At 60.5% G+C, this 27,554-nt stretch overlaps 1 protein-coding gene across 1 annotated transcript in view; it reads left to right on the top strand.

Moving 5' to 3' along the window:
• COL11A2 (collagen type XI alpha 2 chain) overlaps positions 1 to 26,896 on the top strand; it is a 29,177-nt gene extending 2,281 nt beyond the window's left edge. Inside the window, exons 2-66 of the mRNA XM_055406828.2 lie at positions 779 to 928; positions 1,046 to 1,256; positions 2,023 to 2,185; positions 3,857 to 4,048; positions 4,882 to 4,959; positions 5,608 to 5,670; positions 6,333 to 6,512; positions 8,576 to 8,635; positions 8,735 to 8,776; positions 9,008 to 9,070; positions 9,374 to 9,448; positions 9,902 to 9,988; positions 10,256 to 10,312; positions 10,475 to 10,528; positions 10,621 to 10,674; positions 10,780 to 10,833; positions 10,991 to 11,044; positions 11,246 to 11,299; positions 11,416 to 11,460; positions 11,573 to 11,626; positions 11,942 to 11,986; positions 12,191 to 12,244; positions 12,439 to 12,483; positions 12,585 to 12,638; positions 12,876 to 12,920; positions 13,145 to 13,198; positions 13,317 to 13,361; positions 13,465 to 13,518; positions 13,854 to 13,961; positions 14,899 to 14,952; positions 15,243 to 15,296; positions 15,386 to 15,430; positions 15,513 to 15,566; positions 15,687 to 15,731; positions 15,866 to 15,919; positions 16,011 to 16,064; positions 16,268 to 16,321; positions 16,703 to 16,810; positions 16,955 to 17,044; positions 17,220 to 17,273; positions 17,481 to 17,588; positions 17,703 to 17,810; positions 17,938 to 17,991; positions 18,093 to 18,146; positions 18,293 to 18,400; positions 18,589 to 18,642; positions 18,826 to 18,879; positions 19,068 to 19,121; positions 19,376 to 19,429; positions 19,744 to 19,851; positions 20,199 to 20,252; positions 20,428 to 20,481; positions 20,576 to 20,629; positions 21,226 to 21,279; positions 21,523 to 21,630; positions 21,722 to 21,775; positions 21,896 to 21,949; positions 22,173 to 22,280; positions 22,469 to 22,522; positions 22,823 to 22,858; positions 23,044 to 23,097; positions 23,192 to 23,459; positions 24,514 to 24,626; positions 24,910 to 25,116; positions 25,803 to 26,896. Coding sequence (XP_055262803.2) covers positions 779 to 928; positions 1,046 to 1,256; positions 2,023 to 2,185; positions 3,857 to 4,048; positions 4,882 to 4,959; positions 5,608 to 5,670; positions 6,333 to 6,512; positions 8,576 to 8,635; positions 8,735 to 8,776; positions 9,008 to 9,070; positions 9,374 to 9,448; positions 9,902 to 9,988; positions 10,256 to 10,312; positions 10,475 to 10,528; positions 10,621 to 10,674; positions 10,780 to 10,833; positions 10,991 to 11,044; positions 11,246 to 11,299; positions 11,416 to 11,460; positions 11,573 to 11,626; positions 11,942 to 11,986; positions 12,191 to 12,244; positions 12,439 to 12,483; positions 12,585 to 12,638; positions 12,876 to 12,920; positions 13,145 to 13,198; positions 13,317 to 13,361; positions 13,465 to 13,518; positions 13,854 to 13,961; positions 14,899 to 14,952; positions 15,243 to 15,296; positions 15,386 to 15,430; positions 15,513 to 15,566; positions 15,687 to 15,731; positions 15,866 to 15,919; positions 16,011 to 16,064; positions 16,268 to 16,321; positions 16,703 to 16,810; positions 16,955 to 17,044; positions 17,220 to 17,273; positions 17,481 to 17,588; positions 17,703 to 17,810; positions 17,938 to 17,991; positions 18,093 to 18,146; positions 18,293 to 18,400; positions 18,589 to 18,642; positions 18,826 to 18,879; positions 19,068 to 19,121; positions 19,376 to 19,429; positions 19,744 to 19,851; positions 20,199 to 20,252; positions 20,428 to 20,481; positions 20,576 to 20,629; positions 21,226 to 21,279; positions 21,523 to 21,630; positions 21,722 to 21,775; positions 21,896 to 21,949; positions 22,173 to 22,280; positions 22,469 to 22,522; positions 22,823 to 22,858; positions 23,044 to 23,097; positions 23,192 to 23,459; positions 24,514 to 24,626; positions 24,910 to 25,116; positions 25,803 to 25,943 — 5,129 coding nt within the window. The 3' untranslated portion in view covers positions 25,944 to 26,896. The remainder of the gene's footprint in view (positions 1 to 778; positions 929 to 1,045; positions 1,257 to 2,022; positions 2,186 to 3,856; positions 4,049 to 4,881; positions 4,960 to 5,607; positions 5,671 to 6,332; positions 6,513 to 8,575; positions 8,636 to 8,734; positions 8,777 to 9,007; positions 9,071 to 9,373; positions 9,449 to 9,901; positions 9,989 to 10,255; positions 10,313 to 10,474; positions 10,529 to 10,620; positions 10,675 to 10,779; positions 10,834 to 10,990; positions 11,045 to 11,245; positions 11,300 to 11,415; positions 11,461 to 11,572; positions 11,627 to 11,941; positions 11,987 to 12,190; positions 12,245 to 12,438; positions 12,484 to 12,584; positions 12,639 to 12,875; positions 12,921 to 13,144; positions 13,199 to 13,316; positions 13,362 to 13,464; positions 13,519 to 13,853; positions 13,962 to 14,898; positions 14,953 to 15,242; positions 15,297 to 15,385; positions 15,431 to 15,512; positions 15,567 to 15,686; positions 15,732 to 15,865; positions 15,920 to 16,010; positions 16,065 to 16,267; positions 16,322 to 16,702; positions 16,811 to 16,954; positions 17,045 to 17,219; positions 17,274 to 17,480; positions 17,589 to 17,702; positions 17,811 to 17,937; positions 17,992 to 18,092; positions 18,147 to 18,292; positions 18,401 to 18,588; positions 18,643 to 18,825; positions 18,880 to 19,067; positions 19,122 to 19,375; positions 19,430 to 19,743; positions 19,852 to 20,198; positions 20,253 to 20,427; positions 20,482 to 20,575; positions 20,630 to 21,225; positions 21,280 to 21,522; positions 21,631 to 21,721; positions 21,776 to 21,895; positions 21,950 to 22,172; positions 22,281 to 22,468; positions 22,523 to 22,822; positions 22,859 to 23,043; positions 23,098 to 23,191; positions 23,460 to 24,513; positions 24,627 to 24,909; positions 25,117 to 25,802) is intronic.
• The last annotated feature ends 658 nt before the right edge of the window (positions 26,897 to 27,554 follow it).

Raw genomic sequence — 27,554 nt, 5'->3', positions numbered from 1 at the left:
ACGGGGCCTGCAGCAGCTTGATGCCCCCTCTCCATAGAGCTGCCTGTCTACTCCCTCCCTGGTGGCCCCCCAGCCCCTCCCGTGCCCAGGATGATGGCTTGCCCAGATGTTGTTTATGCTGGAGACACTGGACAGAGGCCAGAGACCCAGAGATGGAGAGGAAGGAAGAGCCGGAGAAAGGAAAAGATGGGTAGAGGGTGAGGGAAACGGAAAAAGACGGAAGAGCCAGAGAGAGAGACCAACAGATACGGAGGCCGACAGAGTCAGAGACAGAGCCCGTGAAGGGCAGGCAGGTGGGGAGTCAGAAAAGAGAGATGAATAGAGAGACTTCCCTGGTGGTCCCGTGGTTAAGACTCTATGCTTATAACACAGGGGGCGCAGGTTCGACCCCCGCTGGGAAAATAGGGTCCTATATGCCAAGCAGCACAGCCAGAAAGTAAATAATAAACTGATTAAAATAGTTACTTGGGTTTTCTTTGAAAAAAAAAGAAAGAATAGAGATTCATAGGCTGAAAGATGGAGATGGGAGAGCGTGAGGGAGACCAAGGCTGGGAGGAGTGGTGCGGGGCATGGAGCTGAGTACAGGCCCAGCACTGCCTTTTTCCAGGTGACTTTTGTTTCCCATCCGTTCATGCTCTGCTCAGAAGCGTGGAAGGGCGAGGCGACTTATATCCTGCAGGGAGTTTGAGTCCCGGGAACCTGGTCTCTAGACCCTCAAAGTCCCCTGTGCATGCCCCCGGGAGTGTGCGCCTTCCCTGACCCTCGCGGGCTCTCCCAGGTGCAGCCCCCGTGGATGTGCTTCGGGCCCTGAGGTTCCCCGCTCTCCCTGATGGTGTCCGGAGGGCGAGAGGCATCTGCCCAGCTGATGTGGCCTACCGAGTGTCCCGACCTGCCCAGCTCAGCGCACCCACCCGTCAGCTCTTTCCAGGTATGGGTGACCCGCTGGAGTAGGGAGAGCCGTGGGTGAGGCCATGGAGGGCGGGATCAGAGGGGAAGGCGTTGATGGCTCATCGTGCCTCTCCCTCCCCGTGTGTCTGTGTCCCAGGAGGCTTTCCCAAAGATTTCTCCCTGCTGACTGCGGTCCGGACCCGCCCGGGCCTCCAGGCGTCCCTCCTGACCCTCTACAGTGCCCAGGGCATCCGGCAGCTGGGCCTGGAGCTCGGCCGACCCGTCCGCTTCCTGTACGAGGACCAGACTGGGCGGCCGCAACCGCCGGCTCAGCCTGTCTTCCGAGGCCTCAGCCTGGCAGATGGCAAGTAAGTCAGTGCGCTCCTCTGGCCTGTCCGGCCTATCTCTTAGGAGCTCCCCTCTGGTTCCTGCCCCCAGAACGCCCACCCCCTAATCCTTGTTGTTGTTCAGTTGCTAAGTCGTGTCTGACTCTTTGTGACCCCTTGACTGTAGCACGCCAGGCTTCCCTGTCCCTCACCATCTCCTGGAGTTTGTTCAAACTCATGTCCATTGAGTCGGTGATGCCATCCAACCATCTCATCCTCTGTCACCCCCTTCTCTCTCCTCCTGCCTTCAATTTTCCCCCCTAATCTAGGAAATCCCTTTGGGCCACCAGTCGCTTACCCCCTGCCCAAACTTTAGTCAAGTCTCTTCTAGTCCAGAGTTTGGGCTTCAGAGATTAAATCCTTGTGCATAGGACTACCTTGTACCTTGGGCAAGTTACTTGAGTGTTTTTTCCTTTTATTTATTTTTATTTTAAAAGAAACTTTTGATTTTATATTGGAGTATAGGCAATTAACAACGTTGTGATAGTTTCAGGTGGACAGCAAAGGGACTCAGCCATACATAGCTGCTTGACTTTTTTGAGCCTTGGTTTCTATGTCTGAAAAATAGGGATACTAGAATTATGAAAATCGCGTGAGAAAGTGATTGCATGGGGCCTGGGTGTTGCAAGCACTCGGTGAATGGTAGCTACGTGCCCGCTCCTGTGCTATCGTTGGCTTCTCAGCCTCTTCATCGACGTTCCTCCCTTCAGTCAGTCACTGGAGCCTCTCCCCGCTCCCCCGTGACCAGGTGGCACCGTGTGGCTGTGGCTGTGAAGGGCCAGTCTGTCACCCTCATAATCGACTGTAAGAAGCGCGTCACTCGGCCCCTCCCGCGGAGCGCCCGTCCAGTACTGGACACGCGGGGCGTGATCATCTTCGGTGCTCGGGTCCTGGATGAGGAAGTCTTTGAGGTGAGCGCCGCAGCTGGAGAGAGGATGCTGTCCTGTGTCTTGTGTTCACTCCCCTCCTGACCTCAGTACTCCAACTTCCTGTGTCTTGACCCTTCACTTTTCCTTTCATAAATGTCTATTTCTACTTCCTCTCTTCAGGACTACTTTTTTTTTTTTGTAGAAGAATTAAGTGCCCGTTTATATGGCAGGATTGTCCATGGTCATTTATTCTGTCAGGCAGTTTTCATTAGTCCGCCCGTCCATCCACCCCCTCAGCCGACCCGTCCCCCATCCGTCCACCCTCAGCTGACCCGTCCCCCATCCGTCCACCCCTCAGCTGACCTGTCCCCCATCCTTCCACCCCTCAGCTGACCCGTCCCCCATCCTTCCACCCCTCAGCTGACCCGTCCCCCATCCTTCCACCCCTCAGCTGACCCGTCCCCCATCCGTCCACCCCTCAGCTGACCCGTCCCCCATCCGTCCCCCCTCAGCTGACCTGTCCCCCATCCGTCCCCCCTCAGCTGACCCGTCCCCCATCCTTCCACCCCTCAGCTGACCCGTCCCCCATCCGTCCACCCTCAGCTGACCCGTCCCCCATCCGTCCACCCATCCATTCATTTACACACTCACCCGCCTCCTCCAGCATCTGGGCTTGTGTTCTCCCACCTGCCTGTTCTTCCCCTGCTCAGCCACTCCTTCCTTGAAACCACCCGTCTGTTCATCTGTCCTTCCATCCATCCATCCTCTCTAAGTCATCCATCCATCCGCTCATCCACCCTATCTGCATGCGCGTGGAAGGACACATGCACGCATCCCTTTCACCCATCATCTCTTCACCCCCGACTCTCCATCAAGCCATCCCGTCACGTCCTTCCCTCTGCTCCCGTCTCCGTCTCCCTGAGCATCCCGTGTCTCCGTGTGTCAGCCCGCCCACATTCACTTGCTCATCATCCATCCACCCTCTCATTCGGTCACGTGTCTGAGCCCCCATTCACCTACCCTGCCATCTATCCATCTGCCCACCCGTCTGTCCACGCGCCCACCCAGCCAGTCAATGTTTTCTGAATACCTGTTGGCTTAGAGCCAAGGGGAACGCTGAAGAATATCATCAGATCTCTATCATCCCAAGTTCTGCTCTGGAGTTGAGACAGTATTCCCAAGCTATCTGCTCAGTACCACATGTGGGCACAAGTATATGCCATTAGAAATCAGAATTGGCTTCCCCCATTTCCAGAGGTCCAGAGAATTCTTATCATCACTGCATTGGAAGGTTAAAGCAACTAAGGTTGGGCCACTGTCTCCAGATGCCCCTGTGAACAGGCTCATGCACAATCACATGGGCAGGGTGTAGGCCAAGAGCTGAACTTAGGGTGGAAGGCTTGAATTCTAGTCCTGATTCTACCACTTGGTGTGACCTTGGGCCAGTCATCATCTCTTGGAACTTTTATGAATGCACTGTGCTTGGTAAATGAGCATGAAGATCCTTGTCTGGCTGACTCTGATCCTTGTCCAGCTGTCTGTTGTTGTGAAGGTTCAATGGGATTATGAAAGAGAAGGTCCTTTGAAACCTGAAAAGAAGCTGTGACCGTCTCCATCATGTAGCCTGACCTCTGACCCATGTCCCAGGCTCTATGCTGCGTCTCTCTGAAGCCCTCTCCTCCTGCCTCCATTACTGTCCCTTCCTCTTTGCAGGGTGATATTCAGGAGCTTTCCATCATCCCGGGAGTGCAAGCTGCCTATGAATCCTGTGACCAGAAGGAGCTGGAGTGCGAGGGGGGTTGGAGGGACAGACCTCAGAGACAGCAGTCTCACAGAACCCAGAGATCTCCGAAGCAGCAGCCACCAAGACTTCACAGGCCACAAAACCAGGAACCCCAGGCACAGGTGAGGGAGCTGGGTGCACCCCAAACTGCAGCACGCCCCGGGGAGGGAAGCCACCACCACAGTGCCCCAGGGGAATTCCCCCAACGGCTCGGAGCCCCCGTCCTATGTTGGGCTCCTGTTCTCCCCCCCACCCCGGTACCCCCTCCCCAACCATCCCCTCTATTCCCATCACCCCGCCCTCCTCCCAGTCCTCATTCATCAACCTTTTTATTTTCATTTAAAAATAAAAAGTCGTTATGAAGAATTCGTGGCTGGGAACTGTGTCCCCTGCTTGTGTCTCCTCCTCTGCTAGTCTTCCTGGAACTGTGTCCTTGGGTTTTCCATCTCTTCCTTGAATTAAGAGATTGGGAGGCCATGGAGGGTGGGGGTGAGAATTGGGGGGTGTGGGCAGAGGTTGGGAGAGCTGAGGAGGGAGAAACAGACAGGAGAAGTTGGACTGGGGAGACCCAGGAAGAGATGCAGAAGCAGTAGGAGGCAGAGGCCTGTGCAGGCGAGAGTGCTGGGCCCTGTCTCTGGCCCCTGCTTGCCCTGGGAGGGGCAGGATCGGGGGCTGTTGGTGGGGCTGTGGGGAAGGGCAGGGAGGCTGTGAGTGGGGTGGAGTCCTGACAGCTAGAGTGGCAAGTGTGATCTGGGGTCAGTGGTCTGAAGGTTGGAGGCTCAATCTCTTAATCATGTCTGCTTCTGTCCCATGTTCGGGACTCACCCCCCTTCCCGCCCCCATCTCTCTCCTGACTCCTATCCCTCCATCATCCCCAACTCCCATCCACCGCCTCTTCCCCCGCTCCCTCCCCTACCCCTTCCCACCTGTTTCCACTGCCCCCCCCCAACCCCAGTCCACTGAGTCTCTCTACTATGACTACGAGCCCCCCTATTACGATGTGATGACTGCGGGCACCACCCCTGATTATCAGGTAAACTTGAGGGACCCCTTCCCTTCCCTTGTTCTCCCCACCAACCCCTTGCAAACATCTAAGACACTGTCCTCCCATTCCCACTTTGGGGAGAGCCACCTTGTATCTAGATTAAGGGCATGTGCTCACTGCCCCTCCCGTGTCTCTCTGCTGCAGCAACCTCCAAGCCCCAACCACAGGGCTCCCCCTGCCCCCAGGGGGCGTCGGACCCCTCCCCGAAAGCCTGCCCCTCCTGCCAAGAGGTCAGCGGCCCGGCAGGCGTCCCCCTCACCAGGCCAGAGGCCCTCTCGAAGTGGAGGTTCCAGCCCAGCCCGGGGCCAGCCTCCCCTCTCCCGGCACCCAGCTCAGCAGGCAGCTCCCCCCACTGCCCGGGGCCCCCCCAGGACCAGAGGCAGCGGTTACTGGCAGGTAGAGCCGAGGCATCCAGATCTCTGCCCCCGAACCTCTCTGACCTCAGAGATTCCCTCTCCCTGAACTGTACCCCCTTCAAAGGGGCTGCAAGATCTGAGATTGCCCCCAGCCCCCAGCACAGACAGACGCTGCCCTCGGGACGGGCCAGGACGGGCTGCTGCTTGGCCTCCCTCGCAGCTAACCTCTTTCCTCCTTCCTGCCCTCTGCTCCTCTCCCCTCCCTTCCCCTTGGGGTTAGGACCCCACCCCAGGTGAAGAGGAAGGGATCCTGGAGTCAAGCCCTTTGCCGCCCCCTGAGGAGGTAACTCCAGCCCCACCCTCGCCCCTCCTAGGGGTGGTGGGCGTCTGTGGCCTGCTCCCCTTGCCCTAGATCGTCTTGATGAGCCAGCCCCTCTTCTGGCCGGAGGGCTCTTAGTCACCTTGTTCACAATGTTCTGTCTCCTGGTTACTCCAGATCTTTGAGTCTGCATGTCTCTCTCAGAACAGCCGTTTTTCTGCAGTGTCCATGTCTCCTGTCATTATTCTTTGACTCTAGGGTCATCCCCTTCCATGTTGATGTCAACGGTTGTACTTCTGCCACATTTCTGTTCCCAGGAGCCATTTTCTGTCCAACCCTGTCACTTTTTGTCTTTCCACCAATTTCTTTGGTCATTCCTTGGACCCTTTCTTCCATCATTATGTCCATGGACTGTCCACTCTGTGTCCAGCCCTCCGGCCACCCTTCTCATTACTCCTCATTTCTTCCAACCAAGCCCACTTTCTGGACCTCTCTCCTCATTGGGGGCCTTTGATGGCCGTCCCCCTTCCCTACAATGGCTCCCCTTGCTCTTCTTGGGAGGAAAATGGCCCCCATCACCCTCAGTACCCTTTGGGCTGGAATCTGTCACACCCTGGGGTCCAGGGGAGACCTCATCTTAGCCCTAATGCCCCCGTCTACCCCTCTCCCTCCCCACCCCCGGGAAGGAGCAGACAGATCTCCAGGTGCCCCCCACAGCCAGCAGGTTCCTGACAGAGGAGTATGGGGAGGGTGCCACAGAGCCCCCAGCAGGGCCCTACGATTACGCCTATGGCTATGGGGGCGATTACCATGAGGAGACGGAGCTTGGCCCTGCCCTGTCTGCGGAGACAGCCCACTCGGGAGCCGTAAGTCCAAGAAGCTCCTCTTCCATTCTTGACCTCCAGTGGGAGCTACAGAATCGCTTCCTGTTGCCTTTGGTTGTTGTCTGTCATCTGAAAGCTACTTCCCACTGGTGATTTGCCAATTTTTGTTCACATGGATTGTATCTGTTGCTTGAAAAGATTACTTCCTGCCTTCTCTTGTCAAATGTCTTACTCTGTGACTCCTTATGGTTTCATCTGTCTGAAACATTTTTTTTTTTTTCAATCCTATGGGCACCTCCTGTCTTTCTTGGTCCCTTCCTATCTCCATGAGGCTGGATTTCACAGGCTTTTTGGTCATAAGCCCCTGTCATATGTCCATTTTCAGTCTGTCTCCATCATTTCTTCTTGATCAAAACCATTTCTTATCCATGTTGCTGCCAAACAATCTAACTTTCTCTGTCACATTTTCTAACCTACAGGCCACTTCCTGTCTGTCCCCTCTGCTCCCAGTCGTGACATCCATTCGGGTGACTGTGTCAGATTGGACTGGAGGGGACTTATTCTTTGTGTTTCTGCTCTAGTTTTTCACGCTGTTTTATCCTTTGACTTCGTATGAGTCTCCGGTCAGCCAAATCAGAAAGTTTCCATTGTGGGTCTAGATATTTATCATGGCCACTTGCTGTGTGTATGTTTTCTGGAAGATGTGTGTTTTCTGGAAGAATTGTCTTTCTTTGTCATAATCCATTTCAAAGAGTGATTTTCTGTCCGTTTTGTGAATTTCTTTTCTTTCTTGGTTGTGGCAGCCATATTGTTATTGAAGGTCCGCTTCCTGGATCCTCTTTCCTTGGCTGCTTCCTGTCTGTCCCACCACTTCCTGTTTATCTGGTTCATTTTCTAACCATCTTGGCCATGTTTGATTTTTCTTGGCCCTGGTATCATTCTTGCTTCCAAGAGTTTGCCCCTTTGTTCTGTCTGCCTTAATTGTGTCCTGTGTTTTCAGCCACTCCCTGTCAGTGGGATATTTCCTGTGTACTCACTTCATCTTTTGCCTGCCTCGCAGTAGAGCTGGCTCCTCCACCCTGCTGCCTCATTCCAGCCTCCCTGCTCTAATATTGCCACCCTTGACCCTCTGCTGCCTTTCCCTTATGCTGGAAATTTAGGATTGATCTGGGATATGGGAAAGTTTGGAAAATGATCGTTATTGTTTGGTCAGGATGGAGGTAGAGGGGGGCATTTTGAAGATCTTTGTTGAGAGAGTTGGGGGACGTGGTGAATAAATATCCCCCATTCTCCCTGTCCTTATCTTGGTTGTGGCCCCAGAGCTGGGGGTGGGCATTTGACTGGAAGTGTGGAAGAGAGGCTACTGATAGGCTTGAAGTTTAAATGAGGGTTAGAGGAGTGGTGCTGGAAGGAGCTGAGAGGCTCCGTGCCGGGGCTTGAGTAATTGAGCCCAAGTTGTATTTTTTCAAAATCCAGTTATAAGCTCCAAGTTGGAGGTATCAGTGGGGATTGCTCTCCAAATATACTTAGAGTATGAATGTCTAATCTCTGGGGAGTTTTAAACTTGTGAACCCCTTGAAACTCTAAGTAAAATTCTGTGCACAAGGGCATACCCTTTTCCTTTTCTGGAGAAAGACACTGTAGATTATGTCAGATTCTCATATGGATGCATGACCTCCCCCAAACCCAAGGAAAAATTTATCCAAAATCTTAGTTAGGATTGGGTTAAAGGTGAGGAAGTTGATGGTTTCTTAAGGTCCTAAGGAAGTGTGGGGGATAAGGTGCAGTCGTCCAGGAGAAAGTCTGGGAAGATTGGGGGGTCTGGTGTCCCAGGAACTGTCCAGGGACCTTCCTGAGAGAGGTTCTCAGGGAGATGGGGAGGGTGTGTTTGCTGAGGTGGGGCAGGGAATTAGGGGGTGGGGAACCCCAAGATCTCCCTTGGCAGACCTGGGAAGTCTGTGAAGAGGGAGTCTTGGCAGAGGACCAGGGCATTTGGGGGTTGGGTCAGGGAGGTCTCCAGAGGCCTTGCGGCTGCACCAGGTGGGGCGGTCCCAGTGGAGGCTGCTCACGGGCCCCACTGGGGGTTACATGTCTGTCTCCCTCAGGCTGCCCGTGGACCCCGGGGGCTGAAGGGAGAGAAGGGGGAGCCTGCGGTGCTGGAGCCTGTAAGTCACTCTGGCCACTGAGCAGAGGGCAGTGGGAAGAAGGGAAGGAGGCGGGGTGCTCGCCCTATAGCCTCTGACTTTTAACCTTTGGCTCTGCAGGGCATGCTAGTGGAGGGGCCCCCTGGTCCAGAAGGCCCTGCGGTGAGTTCTAGCTGTGACCCCCTCCAACCTCCATTCTTTTTGCAGAAACACTTCCTACCTGCTCACCTGTGCCTTCCCAGCATTGGCCCAGGCTTTCTTCTTAGAACTTGGAGCATCCTTCCAATCAGAGCTTCCCAGATCCCCAGATTTCTTCTGCGAGACCACCCCCAGCCACATACCCCTCTTCCATCTGACCGCCCACATCTGATCCCCTCTTCTTGTGTCCTTCAGGGATTTCCTGGTCCCCCTGGTATCCAAGGCAACCCAGGCCCAGTTGGAGACCCAGGCGAGAGGGTATGAGAGCATCCTGTGGGGGCAGGGAGGGCTGCAAAGGAGCCGCTGGTATCCAGGGGGGTACCATTCTCGGTGATTTCTCATCAACTGGTTTATTAATGACTGAGGGGCTGCTGTTCCCTCAGCACTCAGAAAAGAAGGCAGTGTGTGGTTGGAGAGGGGAGCAGTCTGGTGTCTCACTGTCAATTTTCTCCGTGACATGTTTCTCCATGGGGTGTGGGGAGATCTGCATCTAGTCCATTGAGGAGGTTTCAAGATGATGCCAGGGCCCTAACAACATGCTGTCACTCCATCTTTCTCCAGGGCCCCCCAGGCCGAGCAGGGCTCCCTGGATCAGATGGCGCCCCTGGCCCTCCCGGAACATCCCTCATGCTCCCTGTGAGTGGTCTTCTGGGCTTTGTGGAACAGGCTGAGGGGAGGGCAGGGAACCGTGTCACCAAGAATCAGAAGGGGAGGAAAACCTAGGAGGAGTCTCTCGGGACAATCCACCCAAAGAACGTGATCATCGGGGTGGAGGGTTTAAGGCCTCATTGATGACCTAGAACCAAACATGGAGCGTCTAGAATCGGGCAGAAAATCCTAGATTTCAGGGAGTCTAGAATCAAAGAGTCTTTGTGGAGGAAGAGTCTGAGAGTGAGCGAGGGAGACAGAAGCTGAGTTTCTGAAAACCTCTGAGTGATGACCCAGAGCCCGGGGGAGACACTGGAGTAGGGCTTATGGAATCTGGAACCTGGGAGACGGGGGCCCACGTGCTGGATGATGCCTCTGGTTTTGGGGGTCTCATGGATTTCCTGGAAGAATCTAGACTTTCTTCTTCTCCTTGCCCCGCAGTTCCGGTTCGGCAGTGGTGGGGGTGACAAGGGCCCCGTGGTGGCAGCCCAGGAGGCCCAGGCCCAGGCGATTCTGCAGCAGGCGCGGGTGAATTGGGCTGGGGGTCTTGGTGGGGGGGGTAGTGGGAGGGGTGTGGTAGGCGGAGGAAGGCACTAGGAGGGGTTAGAAAGGTAGGTCGGTGTTACGGTAGGGGAGGGAGAAGTCTGGGTTGGCTTGGGGGCTGACAGGGAGGTTGAGGACGATCAGGGCAGCAGAATGAAGGCCAGGGAAGAAGGGTGAATCTGGGAGGTGACCCAGGGTCTGGGGTGCTCCTGCTGCCTGTGCTCAGTTCTGCTGTCTGCTCTGCCCCCCTAGATGGCCCTCCGAGGACCCCCCGGCCCCATGGGATACACAGGCCGCCCTGGCCCCCTGGTGAGTGCGTGGGGTGTTGTGATAGGGGATCCTTTATCCACGTGTGGGGGTATGGACAGTCCTGGAAAAGGACCAAGTTGAGAGTTATTTTGCTTCATTGGGAGAGGGCTCTGCAGCCTCCTGTGGGCGTGTCCTTCAGCAAGTCCCCGTCTCTCCTCACAGGGACAACCCGGGAGCCCGGGCATGAAAGGAGAGTCTGGAGACCTGGGACCTCAGGTGACAGCCTCCCCCGACTGGTCCCCAGCTCAGTGCGCAGCCCCCCACCCCGGCCCGTGCCCACTAACCCTGCCCCTGTCTCTCCCTCCTAGGGCCCCAGAGGACCTCAGGGCCTCATGGGCCCTCCTGGCAAGGCAGGGCGAAGGGTGAGTGACGGGGGTGGGATGGGAGGGGGTGGGGGATGGGGACAGGGTGCAGGGGGGTGGAAGGCTGGGCCCCTGCTTGCTCTGAAACCTCCCCTGCACCCCAAGGGCCGAGCGGGTGCTGACGGAGCTCGAGGGATGCCTGGGGAACCTGGAGTGAAGGTAACAAGCCTGGGCCCCTCTCTGATGCCCACCCGGAACTCTCGCGCTCGTCTGTTTCCTGGGGATAGCCAAGGGTGCCCACAAAGCAGCCTGCCCCACTCAGGACATGATGGGAAAGGGGCTGGTGCCTCACCCGGGCTGCCCCTCTCCCCCTTAGGGTGACCGAGGATTTGATGGCCTCCCCGGGCTGCCTGGGGAGAAGGGACACAGAGTGAGTATGTGGGCACGTGGGGTGTTGTGACGGGGGTAGAGCTCCCCTGGAGGGGAGGCGGGGCGGGATCCGAGGCCAGGGAAGGAGGCTGACGGTCCCAGCAGGAGCTGGGAGGAGGAGCTTCCCTGGACCCTGAAGACAGTCTGTGTCTACCTGTGTTGGGGGCTCTGTACCCCTCTTACCTGGTGGCCCATTTTTCAGGGTGATACTGGTGCCCAGGGCCTTCCTGGGCCCCCTGGTGAGGATGGAGAGAGGGTAAGTGTTGCAGCTGGTGGGGGCGGGCGGGGGACAGGCGGGGCGGGGGCTGGGGCTGGGGCCGGGGGTGGGGGGGTTCCAGAAGGCGAGGCTGCCTCACATGAGTCCTCCTCCAGGGAGACGATGGAGAGATCGGGCCTCGGGGGCTGCCTGGGGAGTCGGTGAGTGTCGGGGGGCGGGGAGTGTGGCTTGGGCCCCAGAGGAGGGGCATGGGTGTGAAAGGGTCGCGCTGTGTCACCCACACGGTCCCGTCTTCCCCTCACCTGAACGCAGGGACCTCGAGGTCTCCTTGGCCCCAAAGGCCCTCCTGGGATTCCTGGACCCCCGGTGAGTGACTGTCCCTGACTCTGACCCTGTCCTCTCTACCTTCCCTGAATGCCTCCCTCCCCCCCACCCCCACCCCCTACTGCCCCTTCAGCCTGCACCCGCAGGTGCCCACATGGGGCCGTATCCTGTAGTGCATCAAACACTTTGGGCATAGCAGACCAGAGCCCCACGCCCTGTGGATCCGGGCGGCTGTGTTTGTTTAGGTTCGGGCTGAACTTGAGGGTGGCCCGCCGCATGCCTGCCCCATCCCATGTGGATGGCCTGGTTTCAGAAACCACGGGTCTGTCCTGGACTCACTCCCCTCTCGTGTTTCAGGGAGTCCGAGGCATGGATGGCCCGCACGGTCCCAAAGGCAGCTTGGTAAGTGATGGGCATGGAGACCCCACCCGACCTTCTGTCCCCCCCCCCCAGCATCTCTGCTGAGGTCCTCGTCCCTTTGCCCCTTTGACCCCCTCCTGCTTCTGGCTCTTGCCCCCTTGTCTGTCCCTCCTGGGACTCAGCTCCCCTGCCTGGTTTGTTCTGTCACCATTTCCTTCTGACCCCTGCCTGGCTGCCTGTTTCCAGGGACCCCAGGGAGAGCCAGGACCTCCCGGACAGCAAGGCACCCCCGGGACCCAGGTGAGTGGTCCTGTCTGCCCGCCCAACCTGAGGGGCTCCCCCTGGGCTCTCACAGCGGGTCAGACCCTGTGTGGGGGCTGGAAATGAAGGGTCTCAAGTCTTTGCCGCTTGTGCTGTGAGCTGGAGCTGCTGCCTGGGGGAGAAAGCGGAACCCACCCCTGGGGGCCCCTGTGACTTCTCTCTCTGGTGTCTAGGGTCTCCCCGGGCCCCAGGGTGCCATCGGCCCTCATGGAGAGAAGGTAAGTGACTAAGTGATCTGGGGGACAGTGGGTGTGCTGAGGCGGGTTGCAGGGAGCCCCCACATGTCTGGCTGGGACCGAGTGTCCTCATCTCCCTGCAGGGTCCTCGAGGGAAACCAGGGCTGCCTGGCATGCCTGGCTCAGATGGACCCCCGGTGAGTGCCCCACCTCTTCATACAAATCCCCCTTGACCCTCCACCCCAGGAAGTGACTTGCAGGCACCTCAGTGAGTATCCTTACAGAGTGTCCCTTGTCCTGGGAAGTCACTGGTGATGCTGCCAATGGTCAGTCAGCTTCATTAGGTCCCAGGGGCATTTGGGTCCAAGAAGTGTAGAGAGGGATGCAGGAAGTGACAGTGACCAGTGGTCACGCTCTCCTTCCCCTATCCCCAGGGTCACCCAGGCAAGGAAGGCCCCCCCGGAACCAAAGGAAACCAGGTGAGCTCTTCCATGGCCCTTACATGCCCTAGCGGGGTCTCCACGCAGACCCGGCGTCCAAGTCCTTGGGATCTCCTCATGTCTTCACACGGCCCTAGCAGCCCTTTGTCCTACCCCCTGCAAACCTCCCCAGACTCCAATTGGTCACTTCCCTTTCTCCCACCCCGGCACGCCCTCAGTGACCCCCTGAGGCCCTTTATGGACACCTCTCTGTCCTCTTGCAGGGGCCATCCGGACCTCAGGGTCCTCTGGGGTACCCAGGACCTCGGGGCATCAAGGTAAGAGACCAGACGGCTGGGAGAGGAAGGCTGAGGTCGGGGCGGCCAGCCGGGCCCTGGAGCTTGGTCCTGCCAGCCTCACCACCCTCCTGACCGCTCTGTCCCCCTCAAATTCCAGGGCGTGGATGGCATTCGGGGTCTGCAGGGTCACAAGGGTGAAAAGGTGAGCGCTGCGTCCCAGCCCCCGCCGTCTGCCCGCTCCCCTGCCCTCTGCTGCCCCCACTCCTGCCATGGTCCATGACGGCCTCTTGCCCCATACTTCCCAGGGCGAGGATGGCTTTCCTGGCTTCAAAGGGGACGTGGGTGTGAAAGGCGACAGGGTGAGTGGAGACCTCCTCATTGCCCCCAATTCCAGGCTCTGGAGACCGTCCCCTTTGAGCCCCAGTTACCAGCCTCCCCCGACACCCTGGACGGCCCATCTCCAGGCTCCCTCGAGGACCTGACCTCCCTTTAGAGCCCGATCCAAGCAGGACCCAGCCCCGTGCTCTGTGACCCGCCGGCTGGCTGGTCACCGCCCTCTCCCTGCCCCTCAGGGCTCCTCATCTTGCAGGAACTCAAGACGACCTCACCAGCCTCACTGGGGCCTGCCCCCCATCTCAGGGCTCAGCCTCCACCCTGAGTTCCAATCTTTCACCTCTCTAACCCTCTCCCCCAGGGCGAGGTCGGAGTGCCCGGTTCCAGGGGCGAGGATGGCCCTGAGGGGCCGAAGGGGCGCACTGGACCCACGGGGGACCCTGGGCCCCCGGGGCTCATGGGCGAGAAGGTGACGGGGGAGAGGGGGTCAATGTCTACGCGCTCTAGGACATGGAGGGGGCGAGGCCTGGGGTGCCGGGGTCAGAGCGGGTGTGGGGATGCCAAAGGCTGAAGTCGGAAAGTCAGTCAGAGATGAGCGTGCATTAATTATGCTCCTCTCTGTGTCTGGCACCCCCTAGATACTGACGGGTTGAGAGGGGTTACATAAGAAGCCTAGGAAAGTCCCCGTCATAAAGAGTTCACAACAGATTCGTGGGGACACGCAGAGAGGCTGTCACAGGGTTCCTGGGGTGCCAGGTAGAGGGAAAGTGTGTGCAGACCCAGAGCAGTAGGTACTCGAGGAGGAGAAGAGTTGGAGAGGTGGTGAGCTCTGACATCCTCACGGTTAACTCTCACCTGGCTCACCTGTCCTGTCAGCCCCGCAGGGTGGGCACTGCTATGGTCCTGAAGGAGGTTTGGGGGCTTGTTTGTCACACAGCCAGCGTAGGGTAGAACCAGGGTTGGAGCCCCAGGAGTCAGGCGGCCAGATCCCTGCTCCCCACATCCACTCCTTGGCGAGAGGTCCCGAGGCCTTGGGGGCAGGGCGTGGGGGGCGGGAGGTGGGGGCTGCAGAGCTGAGCCTGCAGCAAGGTGGGGCCGGGGCTGCAAGGGGGCTGGTCTTGGAGGAGCGGCTGTGTGTACTGGTGAGGAGTGGGCAGAGGCGCCTGCAGGGCGTGAGCTGCAGATTTTAAGATACAGGGGAGGTGAGATTCCAGCCCTGGAGTTTTGCAAAATCCACTCTCAGGAAGGAGAGATTATGAAAGTCAGGCAGCCTGGGGTGGGGTTGGGGGGATGAGGGCAGTGGGGGTGGGGGGCGCACTAGATGTTTGCTCTTTGGGCCTGGGTCTCCAGGATGGAGTGGGATCAGTGGCCCCAATTGCTCCTGATGGCCCTCTGTCTGTCTGCAGGGCAAGCTGGGTGTTCCTGGTCTACCTGGCTATCCCGGACGCCAGGGCCCCAAGGTGATTCAATGCCCCACTGCCCCTCTTCCTTTTCCCTTCCTTGACCTCTAATTGCAGGAAGCACAGACCAACAGAGCAGTGGGGGGACCCTAGACAGAATTTAGTCCACGCCCATTCTACAGATGGGGAAGCAGAGGCCCAGAAAGCACCAGGGCTTGTCTAAGGCCACCAAGTTATTGGCCCAGGTCTCCCACCCCCTGCCTCCATCACCTCTCCTGACCCCCCTTGGCCTTTCCCCAGCCCACCCTTTTCTCGACTTCTCAGTTTTTCCCCTTTTCCATCCTCACCAGGGGTCCCTGGGATTTCCGGGTTTTCCTGGAGCCAGTGGAGAGAAGGGAGCCCGGGTAAGCTGGGGAAGGTGGGGGTCTGTGGGGGGAGGTGCGGCTCTGGGGGGCTCAGGGCTGATGCGTTGTCTTCACTTTGCTCCCACCAGGGCCTGTCAGGGAAATCAGGGCCTCGGGGAGAGCGTGGCCCCACGGTGAGTGCAGCGGAAGAGGCGTGTGGCTCAGGAGCCCAAGGAGGTGCTTGGGGTCTTTCTGACAACTCCCCGTCCTCTCTAGGGTCCGCGTGGTCAGCGGGGACCTCGAGGCGCCACCGGGAAGTCTGGAGCCAAGGTTGGTGGTCTCAGCGGGGCTCCACCTCCCCTCCACCCGGCGCCCAGCTGTGCCCCCTCCTCTGACCTCGGGGTTGGCTAGAAGTCAGCCTCTCTTCCTCTCTGACCATCTCCCCCACAGGGAACCTCGGGTGGAGACGGCCCCCACGGGCCTCCCGGAGAGAGGGTGAGTGTGGTCGAGTCCCCTGCGCCCTGGCGCTGTCCAGAGGGCCAGTGGTGCTGGCTCCCTCTCCACGGGCGAGGTGGGTCCCCTGCCCAGCCCGCTCCCTGTTCTCCTGACTCAACCAGCTCCATCTCTAGGGTCTCCCTGGGCCTCAGGGCCCCAACGGGTTTCCTGGCCCCAAAGGACCTCCGGTAAGCTGCCCTCTGACCTGCCTTGGCTCTGAGTGTCCCTCCTCATCCCCTGCCCAGTATAGAGCTCACCTGACCTCTGAACCCCTTCCAGGGCCCCCCTGGGAAGGATGGGCTGCCGGGACACCCAGGCCAGAGAGGAGAAGTGGTGAGTGGCACCCCGGCGCCCGCAGACCCCCCCCATCCTGTCTGGAAGGCCCCCAAGGAAGGGTCTCCTGGTGGAGTGGCCCCTGTCCGAATGCAGCTCAGACCACAGCCAAGGACTCGGTGGTGACCCGGGAGCCTGGGGTCCGTGCCGTGTCCATGCCAGACTGTGTGATCTGACCACCCTCTCCTCTCTTTCTCTCTCAGGGCTTCCAAGGGAAGACCGGCCCCCCTGGCCCCCCAGGAGTGGTGGGACCTCAGGTACGCTTGCCCCCCACCCCCCCACAGAGACAAAGCATCCCTGGGGGCTGCAACGTCTGCCTCTCTTCTCTCTTCTCCTGATCCCAGGCCCCTGACCCTCCTTTGCCTGTGGGGCCCCTGGAACTGGGGTGCATGGTAGGGGCTGGGTTTGGAGCAGGGATCCCAGATTTCCATCTGTTTCCTGGACCAGTTCTCCTCTTCTTGCGTCTTGAAGCAGAGGAAGGTCCCCGACAGGGACACCAGGTGGTGTGGGTACCTCACCAATGTGGAGGCCTAGGATAGCCCTGGGGCAGACAGCAAGGGGTCCTGGGGGGTGCCGCGAGGTGAGCAGAGTGAGATGGGGGAGGGGCTGAGACTGGAGTCTGTCTGCCTCTTTCCCAGGGAGCCGCAGGGGAAACCGGGCCCATGGGTGAGCGAGGTCACCCAGGCCCCCCCGGCCCCCCTGGAGAGCAGGGACTGACTGGAACAGCTGGAAAAGAAGGCACGAAGGTCAGCAGAGGGCCTGGGAGGGGGCACTCGGGAGAACGGGGTTTGGGTGCCTAAGGGGACAGCCCGTTGGGGATTTGAGGGGCAGCGGTCTCTCTGCCCAACTGGGGAGCCTGGCAGTGGTTCATTACCTTCGTTTCCTTTTAGGGTGATCCCGGACCCCCTGGGGCCCCGGGGAAGGATGGTCCCGCTGGTCTGAGGGGCTTTCCGGGAGAGAGAGGCCTCCCTGGCACTGCTGTGAGTATGACCCTGACCTGGATGCCCGTAGCGAGGCCCGCACCTCCTGGCACCCCAGCGTCACCCCGTTCCCACGTCCCAGCCCCTGTCCTTCCCTGCGTGTCTCCTAAACTCCGGGCCTGTGAGGTCCCCCACTTCCATCTCACGTCTGTTGTCCCCAATCTCTGGCTCACAGGGCGGGCCTGGTTTGAAGGGGAATGAAGGGCCAGCTGGTCCCCCTGGACCTGCGGTGAGTCTGGGGCCCCTGGGGGGTGGTGGGAAGAAGGGTGCGGGGCAGCATCTGGATTCAGGTGGGGCTGCAGGACTGGGCAGAGGGAGGCTGGGATCATAGGCCTTCGATGCTGGGCCTTTCTCCTGGGGACTGTGGCCGGGCGTGCTCTGGTGTCGGGAGCTGTGGTCTCACCTTTAGCGGGTCTGACGCTTGCTCCTGTCGCAGGGATCCCCTGGTGAGCGAGGTTCGGCAGGATCCGGGGGACCCATTGGCCCCCCAGGGCGCCCGGGGCCGCAGGGTCCGCCTGGAGCAGCGGGAGAGAAAGGTGTCCCGGTGAGTGCGGGGTCCCTGGGAGGCACTGCGGGGGGTCTGGGAGCTGCTGGGTCACGAGGGGTCTCCAGGGTGACCGAGTCTGTGGGTCACGATGCCTGCCTTCCTCTCCCACAGGGCGAGAAGGGCCCCATCGGCCCGACCGGCCGCGATGGGGTGCAGGGTCCCGTGGGGCTTCCTGGCCCCGCCGGGCCCCCGGGCGTGGCGGGAGAGGATGGAGACAAGGTGAGGGGAGCCCTGGACTCAGCCTCCTGTGACGAGCTCGCTGGCCTGGGGGCGGCCCCCAAGCCGGGCCGCTCCTTCTGCCCTCCTGCCCTCTGCTTCCTCTAACGTCTGCCCTGCCCTCCCCCAGGGCGAGGTGGGAGACCCTGGCCAGAAGGGCGCCAAAGGCAACAAGGGGGAGCACGTGAGTGTTCAGGCCTCTGACTTCTCACCTCTGCCCTGAGCCTCAGCCGCTCCCGGCCCCGCCCCTTGTCTTGGCGTCTCTGACCCTTCTTTCTCCCCCAGGGCCCCCCGGGGCCCCCCGGACCCATCGGGCCCGTGGGGCAGCCTGGCACTGCGGTGAGTGACTGGTGCCCCGATTCTGCCCTCTGAGTTGGGGGTGGGGATGGGGGGCTCCGGGCCTGCTGCCCTGTTCTGGGCGGGGCTGGAAAACCCCGGACCCAGGACCATCTCTGAGTCCTCGTCCCTGCCCTCCCCGACCTCAGGGGGCAGATGGGGAACCTGGAGCTCGGGGTCCCCAGGGACACTTCGGAGCCAAAGGTGACGAAGGAACAAGAGGATTCAATGGACCCCCAGGACCCATTGGTCTGCAGGTGAGCTGGGGAGAGGAGTCAGGGGCTGAGGGGGGTCACAGCGGGGCTGGCGTCTGCCCCAGACCCTCGCCAGCCCTGCTCAGGACGGACTGGGGGCAGGGCAGGGGGCTGGGATCTGGGGGAGGGCACGGGGGAGGGCGTGCTCAGGTGCGTTGGTCACCGGGTCCCCGTTGTGTTCACCTGCGCAGGGCTTGCCAGGCCCCTCGGGGGAGAAGGGAGAAACAGGAGACGTGGGCCCAATGGTGAGTGCGGCCCCTTGACAGGGTGGACCCCTCCCTCACCTGCTAGTGCCCCCTGCTTCCAGCGCCCACCCTGCCCTGGCCCGACTGCCTCCCTCCCCGCCTGCACGGCCGCTCCCCTGGCCCCTGCCGCTCTGGGCATCCTTGGCTTGCCTTCTCTCACCTCCGGCATCTGCTTCTCTCCAGGGACCACCTGGCCCCCCAGGACCTCGAGGCCCAGCTGGACCCAGCGGAGCAGATGTGAGTCCTCCAGCCCCGGTGTGGCCTCCCTTCCCCTAGACTGTAACCTCTGGTCTCGTCTCAGATGCTGAGAGACGCCGCTGGCCCTGGGAAGGCCTCCCGCCGGCTCACAGCAGTGGCCTCAGGCCGTCCTCCAGGCTCTGCGCCCACGGGGCACCCTCTCCCCTTTAATTCTGGTTCTCTTTCAGGGTCCACAAGGCCCCCCAGGAGGTGTTGGGAACTTGGGTCCCCCTGGAGAGAAGGTACTGGGAAAGGGTACATGGATGGTCTTGGGGGGTGAGTTTCTGCCAGTTCCGGTGGGGGCCCCAAAGGACAGTGATGAGGGCAGGGGACCCCGGGGGCCCCATGCTTGGAGTCAGTGCTTTCACTGCCGTGGCCTGTGCTCAGTCGTCTGGGGGACTGTGAAGTGTGACCGAAGAAAAGAGAGAAAGACTGGGAATGTCAGGATTTTGGGGGGTCGGGGGAATGAGGGTTCTTGACCCCCATCTCCTTGCAGGGGGAGCCAGGAGAGTCAGGGTCTCCGGGAGTCCAGGGCGAACCAGGGGTCAAGGTGAGTGATTGCTCTGGGGCCTTGCTCCCCAAGCCCCTCCACCCCTCATTCCCACCCCTACCTTTTCTGTGACCTGGAGCTGCAGCTCCCAGCCGTTTTCAGGGGGGCCTGGGCCCTGGATCCGAGTGGGCTCTGCCCTCCTTTCCTCAAAAGGAAGAGGGACCCAGACTCCCCCCACGGCTCGACTTCTGTGTGCACCCTGATGTCAGCGGTGGGGGGCGAGGGGGAGGCTGAAGACGTCTTGGAAGCAGGGGCTGCATCCGTGATCATCACGACTCCTTTGGGACCGCCTGTAACCTCCGCCCATCCTTCAGGGTCCACGTGGGGAGCGCGGGGAGAAAGGAGAGACTGGGCAGGCGGGAGAGGCGGGACCACCGGGGCCTAAGGGCCCCACCGGCGACGACGGTCCCAAAGGGAACCCCGTGAGTTTGGGGAGGGGGCTTGGAGGAGGGCCCTGTGCACAGAGACCTGGGATATGCGTGTGAGGATCTTGGAGTTGGGGGCAAGAGTGGGAACTTGAGGGGGGGAACTGGGAGGGATTATGGAGTTTAGGATCCAGAGAGAAAATGAAACTTAACCTGAAAGCCTTGGAGGGCAAGCCGTGCATGAGGTGGGGAGAAGGGCTACTGGAGGCCCTCTTCCTAGGGCGGTGCGGGTGGGCACTGCCCGTGGAGAGGGAGCGTGCGCCCTGTGCCCATGGGGGTCGTGTTGGCTCTGGGTGGGCTTAGGGGGAGCTGTGACCCTGACCCTTGGATTCCCTCCGGATCAGGGTCCTGTTGGTTTTCCTGGTGACCCTGGCCCTCCTGGAGAAGTTGGCCCCCGGGTGAGTCTTACCCAGGGAGGGGTGGACGAAGAGGGTGGTCTGCTCTGGAGGCACTCTGTGTGGAGGGCGGGAACTGGGGGTGTGGGGGGCAGACGAGAGAACGGGAGGATCAGCGGGTTTGGGGGTGAGGCCAGCCAGGCCTGGGGCCCCCTCTGACCGAGCTGCGTCTCTGCAGGGCCAGGATGGTGCCAAGGGTGACCGTGGAGAGGACGGGGAGCCAGGACAGCCTGTGAGTGCCCGTGACCCCCCACCTGCAGGCCCAGTCCCCTCTGCTATGCCCACACCTGAGGGCTCCCTCACCACCCCTCTCCCTCCCTCCACAGGGGTCCCCTGGTCCCACGGGGGAGAATGGACCTCCTGGACCACTTGGAAAGAGGGTAAGCGAGGTGCACCTTGCGGGCAGTCCTGGGGGAGGCTGGATGGCCGCTGGGGAGATGGGGGGCAGGATGGGGAGAGGCCTGGTGTCGCGGCCGTCCTTGGGGGAGGTGTGTGTGTGATCACGTGTGTCTGCGAGGGTGCTGTGCAGATTCGGGTATCTTTGCTCCCGTATGTCCTGTCTGATCTTGCCAGGGGTGGTGGTATGTGTACCAACCAATCAGAATAGATGCGGGGGGAGATTCCCTGGTGGTCCAGTGGTTGTGGCTCTTTGATCCCACTGCAGGGGGCAGTGGGCACAAGTTTGATCCTTGGTCTGGGGGCTAGGAGGAAAAGGGCTGGCAGGGGATGAACGCTTTGTTTATTGGTGGTTTGTGGGCAAGAGGCTCTTCACCTAATGCACAGGGCTTCTCAGTACTTTGACAGCTGGTACTGTTGTAGCAGCTGTCACATCTGTGAGTGAGCCTCTGTGATTGTGTGTGTGTGTGTGTGCAGGGGTGTGTGTGTGTGTGTGTGTGTACCAGGAGGACGCTCGGGGGCAGGAGGTGAGCCTGGCTGCTCACGGCCGCCTGCACCCCGTCCCCTCCTCCACCTGCAGGGACCTGCAGGCACACCTGGTCCTGAAGGGCGACAAGGAGAGAAGGGCGCCAAGGTGGGGAGAGCCCCCGGATGCTGGGACGCCCATTGCACTGCCCGCCCCTCCCAGTCCTCAACCTCCGGCCCGCAGACGCCTCCCTCATGCCCCTTCCTTCAGGCGGGGTTTCCTGTCCTCCTCCCTACCCCAGGGGTCTCAGGGGCTCGATCCCTCCCCTCTGTCTCACCCCACCCACCTTGGATCCGCTGCCCCTACCACACCATCCTCTGCCTTTTGGGACACTTCTTTGGTGTGTTTCAGGGGGATCCTGGCGCTGTGGGCGCCCCAGGGAAGACAGGCCCTGTGGGTCCTGCAGGCCCAGCAGGAAAGCCTGGTCCTGACGGCCTGAGAGGTCTCCCTGGCTCAGTGGTAAGTCACAATGCAGAGGTTCGGCTGGGCTGGGAGGGGTGTGGTGTGGGGGACACGTCTCCTGATCCCTGCGGTCCCCTCAAATCTGCAGGGTCAGCAAGGCCGTCCTGGGGCCACAGGCCAGGCTGGGCCTCCAGGCCCTGTGGTGAGTGACTGTGGATGGGGTGGGGTGGGGCCCCCAGGGCAGTGGGCATCCAGCCTCGGAGGAAGTTGGAGTGGTGGTCCCACCTCCCGCAGGAGAGAGTGACTTCCTGTCTCCCCACAGGGACCCCCAGGGCTGCCTGGCCTCCGGGGCGACACTGGGGCCAAGGGAGAGAAGGTGAGTGCCACGCATGGCCAAGAGTCTCAGCCTCCTCCCTGAAGCCTCCGGGGACCCCGTGTTCTCGGGGGGGCCCTCATCAGCCCGGGCTGTGGCAGCACCGGGCTTCCCGCAGCCCGGCCTGAATCCCTCCTGCCTTCTGGGCTCCGACCCCTGGGATCCTCCTTCTCCCCATCGCGGGTCTCTTCTGCGGCTTCCCCTCACCACCTGTCCGCTTTTCCAGGGTCACCCAGGTCTCATTGGACTCATCGGCCCCCCTGGGGAGCAGGGGGAGAAGGGTGATCGCGGGCTTCCTGGTCCTCAGGGCTCCACGGGGCAAAAGGGAGAGACGGTGAGTGCAGGGTGTGGTGCTGGAGGTCTGGGCAGATGGAGGGTGAGGAGTCAGGGGGCGTGCTGCATGGGGGGGGTTGGACACAGTGCGGGGGGTGGGGGGTGGGGTGGACACAGTGCTGGGGGCCGCGTGGGGGTGGGCAGCGGGGCCGGGAGGAGGACGCAGATGAACCAGGCCCCCCTTCCTAGGGCATTCCAGGAGCATCTGGCCCCATTGGTCCTGGAGGGCCCCCCGGCCTCCCTGTGAGTATCCCATCTGTTCATCCCCTCAATCCTCTAAACCCCGCGGCCCCCATAACCCCCCTGGTTTCCATGGAAACCACCAGCCTAACACGTGGAGGCCCCTGATTCCCCCATATGTTCCTGCACCTGCAGAGTTTCCAACCTGTCCTTCCAGCGTCTCCTGTGTATCCCCTTGTCTCCCCGGCCTGCCCCTCCTGGGTGGCCCCAGGGTCCTGTGGACTTGTGACCTTGCCTCTGCCGTTTTCCATGTTCTGACCCTCCCCTGGGGTGACCGCCTCTTTCTCATTTCTCATTTCACAGGGACCTGCTGGCCCCAAAGGAGCCAAAGGAGCCACAGTGAGTGACCCCCAGCAGTTCTGACCACCCCCTCCGCACACACAGCTGAACTTGACACTGTCTCTCCAGGACAAACATCCCACCCATCCCCTCGTCCCCAGCCCTTGACAGATTTCATCCTCTGTAACCTTAATCGCCTACTTGACCTCTTGACCCCTCCATGACCTCATTGACTCCTTTGGCAGGGCCCGGCTGGACCTAAGGGAGAGAAGGGCGTCCAGGGCCCTCCGGGACACCCGGTGAGTCACGAGGCAGGGCCCGCGTTTCTGTTGGCCCCGCTCTGTCTGGGTGTTTGTCCGAGTCTCCCTCACCCTGACCTTGTCTCTCACCCAGGGCCCCCCGGGTGAGGTGATCCAGCCCCTGCCCATCCAGATGCCCAAGAAGACGCGGCGCTCGGTGGATGGAAGCCGCCTGATGCAGGAAGATGAAGCTGTGCCAACAGGGGGGGCCCCGGGCAGTCCTGGGGGGCTGGAGGAGATCTTTGGCTCCCTGGACTCCCTGCGGGAGGAGATCGAGCAAATGAGGCGGCCCACGGGGACCCAGGACAGCCCTGCTCGCACCTGCCAGGACCTGAAGCTCTGCCACCCGGAGCTGCCCGACGGTCAGTGCCAGCCTCAGGAGCTCAGCTTGTGAACCACAGTGCTGATGTGAACAAGCAGGATGGATGTCAGGGAGGCCTGGGGAAGCCATTGGGTTGGGGATGAGGCGGGGGGGCCGGCTTGGGGCAGCAGCTCTTACCAACCAGACCGGAAGCATTTCATTATTTAGCAACTGGTGTGATGGCTCAGTGGGTAAAGAATCTGCCTGCAAGGCAGGAGATACAGGAGACACAGGTTTGATCCCTGGGTCAGGAAGATCTCCTGGAGAAAGAAATGGCAGCCCACTCCAGTATTCTTGCCTGAAAAATCCCATGGACAGAGGATCCTGGCAGGCTGCAGTCCAAAGGAAGGGAAAGAGTAGGACAGGACTGAGTGACTGATCACGGACACGCAAAATAGCTCATTCACTCATTGGCTACTGTCAGAAAGGGTTTTTAAAGAGCTTCCCAGATGGTAGTGATAAAGAATCAGCCTGCCAATTTGGGGGACACAACAGATGCAGGTTCAATCCCTTGTAGTAGGAAATGGCAGCCCACTCCAGTATTCTTACCTGGAAAATTCCACAGACAGAGGAACCTGGCAGGCTGCAGTCCACAGGGTCGCAAAGAGTCAGACACTACTGAGCGCACGCGCGTGTGCACACACACACACACACACACGCATGGTCCTCTGAGGGTCATCAGCTCACTGTCTGCCTGGTGTCTACAGGAATAGATAAACACACCCATGGACAACATGCTGGCATTTACACACACAGACACGTGTGCAAGCCTGTGACCACACCTTGCCCCAGTGTGCGGGTGTCAGCGCTCCTCCCAACTCCAGTCGCCAGCCTGGGGGTGCTGTTAGGGGGAGGGGTGGCAGGGACGGGAAGGGGCATAAAGTGATGAGGGAGACAAGCGGGGCGGGCTGTTCTGGGGGTCTGGGGGTGGAACAGAGGCCTGGGAGACAGGGCAGGTGGGGGTGGCCGGTGGGAACCGAGGGGGGTATGTGGGGCAGAAAGCCTCTTGGGTACAAGGCCCAGGGGCCCTGACCGCCACCCTCCTCACTTGACAGGAGAGTACTGGGTCGACCCCAACCAGGGCTGTGCTCGGGATGCCTTCCGGGTTTTCTGCAACTTTACAGCCGGAGGGGAAACCTGTGTGACACCCAGGGACGATGTCACGCAGGTGAGAGCTGGCCCCTGGCTGCCCTGACCCTGTGGAGTCCCCATCTGGGCCTGGAGGCTCCCAGGTTTCTGACGTCCCCTGACCTTTGACCCCGTGGAGCCTGCAGACGCTTCTGTTCCTTCTCGCCAGTCTCCTGTTGCTAACTTCGTCTCCTGCCCCTGACCACCTGTGGCAGAAGTTTGCCCTCTGTTTGCCCCCCATTCCCCCTCCCCGGCTCTTCCCCGTCCACTCCGCTCTCGGGACCCTGGCCCTGCCTGTGACCACAGCCCCCCCCCACCCCCAGTTCTCCTATGTGGACTCCGAGGGCGCCCCAGTGGGCGTGGTGCAGCTCACCTTCCTGCGGCTGCTCAGCGTCTCAGCCCGCCAGAATGTCTCCTACCCCTGCTCCGAGGAGGCCCAGGACGGCCCCCTGAAGCTCCGGGGGGCCAACGAGGATGAGCTGAGCCCGGAGACCAGCCCCTACGTCAAGGAGATCCGGGACGGCTGCCAGGTGGGCACCAGGGAGAGCTGGGTGGGGGCAGGCCCCAGACTCAGGCTGGGGGAGGCGGTGGGCAGACCCCCGGGCAGGGGCGCTGGGCCGAGCAGGAGGAAGCCTGCTTCTGGTGTCAGGAAGGTCAGGAAGGCTGGGCAGTGGAGGATGGGTTAACTCAAAGCCCGGCATGCAGGCTCATAAGCGTATTTCCATAGGTTCCCCTTTGCACACATGGGGCTGTTAACACTGCCCGCTCCCCAGGGAGGACACCCCCAATCTGTACATGCGTCTCCAGAGTTGCCTGGAGAGGGTCACACAGGTACACGCACGTGCGGAATCATGTTGGCTGTCATCACACACAGCCGCAAACACAGGTACACACAGCCCTGTGGAGTCACACAGGTTCACACAACCACTACAGACGGATAATCTCAAAGACAAACCCACAGCTGCTCGACTGGCTCAAGAGTGTGAACACACACTCACAACCAGCTTCCCCATCTTTCCCAGTCCTGACTCTCTGGAAATAAACTTTAGAAAGGAAATTGAGCACAGTTTGAACTTGTGACGCAGGTGAGGGGATCAGCGTCTCACGGTGCTCGAAGGAGCGGGGAGACCTGGGCCTGCAGTTGGGTGGCCCAAGGGTCCCGCGTGCCTTTCCCACCCTCACTCCTCTTGCTCTTGTGTCTCTCCCCCTCTGCAAGACCCAGCAAGGCCGGACGGTGCTGGAGGTTCGCACGCCTGTGTTGGAGCAGCTGCCGCTGCTGGACGCCTCCTTCTTGGACCTGGGGGCCCCTCCGAGGCGGGGCGGGGTGCTGCTGGGGCCTGTCTGCTTCATGGGCTAGGACCTTTTCCTCCGTCCGACCCTGTCCGCCGACACCAGGCCCACCTGGAATCCCACAGCGTTGGCTCTGTGCCACCTCGCAGGAGGGCTTCTCGCCATCTAGGGGGCCTCGGGCCAGGGCACTGAGAGTCCCCTGTCAGGGGCAAAGCAGGGGAGGGGTGCCCCGGGCCTCACGGCCCTCCCCCTGGAGCCTGTGCCCTGCTCGACAGCTGAGACCCTTATTTAAAATTTACCTCCCAGTCACCCCAAACACGTGGAAGAGAAGAGAAAGGACACTGTGTATTTTGTATTTAAAAGTAATTATATTAATTATTTAAAGCGTGGAAAACAAAATGACAAAAAAGATAAAGAGAGAAATGCCAACAAAAATCAGCGGACTTTGGAGACGGGGCTCTCCAGGGGCGAGCCCCAGCACCCTCCTCCCCGCCTCAGGGCTTTCCTCAGTGACTGGGGGAGCTGGGGGCCGACCCCCGCCTCCCTCACACCCACCCGCAGCACCCACTGTGAACGCTGGAATACACGGTCTCCTTTATCTCAGGGCTCTGCCTCTCTCTGCCCAGCTGGGGCTCGCTCATCTCTACCTACTGGGTGTTTGGCTCCCTGATCTGCCTGCCTGCTGACTTTCACTTGGTCTGGGATCTTGCAGGAACGCCTGTTACTTGGGGACCTGGCAACTCCCCCGGGGGAGATGTGGAATAGTGAGCAGTGTGTGCAGGGCCAGTGGTCAGCAGACGGTTGAAATATTGAGATTCTTCCACATTAGTTGGGAAACCACGGTGGCCCTGAGCCCCCTGAGTACCCCACTGACATCCCGGCCAACCCCATCCTTGTCCTGGATGCCCCCCACCCTCCCTGATCCTTCAGTTAATGTGCGATCTGGATGGAAGGCACTCCCAGGACCTCGTCCATCACTATGCCCTGCGTCCACTCTGACTGGTGGTTAAAAAATGTGATTGCCTCCTCCTGGGGTGTATGTGCCTGGTGCTTGTGTTGTTATTTCAATCCTCTCCGGACCCTCCTCCCACCATGCCCCTTACTCCTGGCTGAGCTGTTACCAGAAATGGAAGGTTTAATCGGTTTCCTGGAGGACTTGTCCTGTTGAGGTGCTAAGGTGCAGAGACAGTTCATAACAGACTCCCCCCCAGCGACATCAGGTGGGGGTCCAGGGTTTTGTGTGACCCTGGCGTCGGAGCGGTTCAGGGTGAGGGCGCCTGACCCTTCCTGGTTTTAACTGACACCCCTTCCCGACCTTTTGGGCCCTCGAGGCTGGAAGGGGCCTTAGATGCCTGTTCTGAGCTCCTTGCGAATGAGGAGACGGAGGCTGACTTTCACGACGGCTTTTACTGCCCCTGCCTTCGGTGCAGGCTTGCCTGCCCCGTCATTAATAGCCAGGGCTGCGGCCGGGGCTCCCCAGGTTCGTGGGTATCAGCGTCCACGTTCCTCCAGGCTTCCTGCCGCGGCAAGACGCACAGGGCTCGGCCGGAGTCTCCTCCGACCCCGGGCCGCCCCCCGGCGCCCCCTCATCCCGGGGCTTGTTCAGCAGCTCCGAGCCTCCCCGGCCAGGTGTCCCCTCTGCTCAGGGCTGGCCGCACCGCTGGGCATCCCTGGCGGC

This window comes from Moschus berezovskii, chromosome 23, assembly GCF_049115385.1.
Source record: "Moschus berezovskii isolate FMDL1 chromosome 23, NW_MosBer_1.0, whole genome shotgun sequence".
Lineage (NCBI taxonomy): Eukaryota > Metazoa > Chordata > Mammalia > Artiodactyla > Moschidae > Moschus > Moschus berezovskii.
Note: the sequence above shows the minus strand (reverse complement) of the source record. Positions and strands in the feature narration are given on the sequence as shown.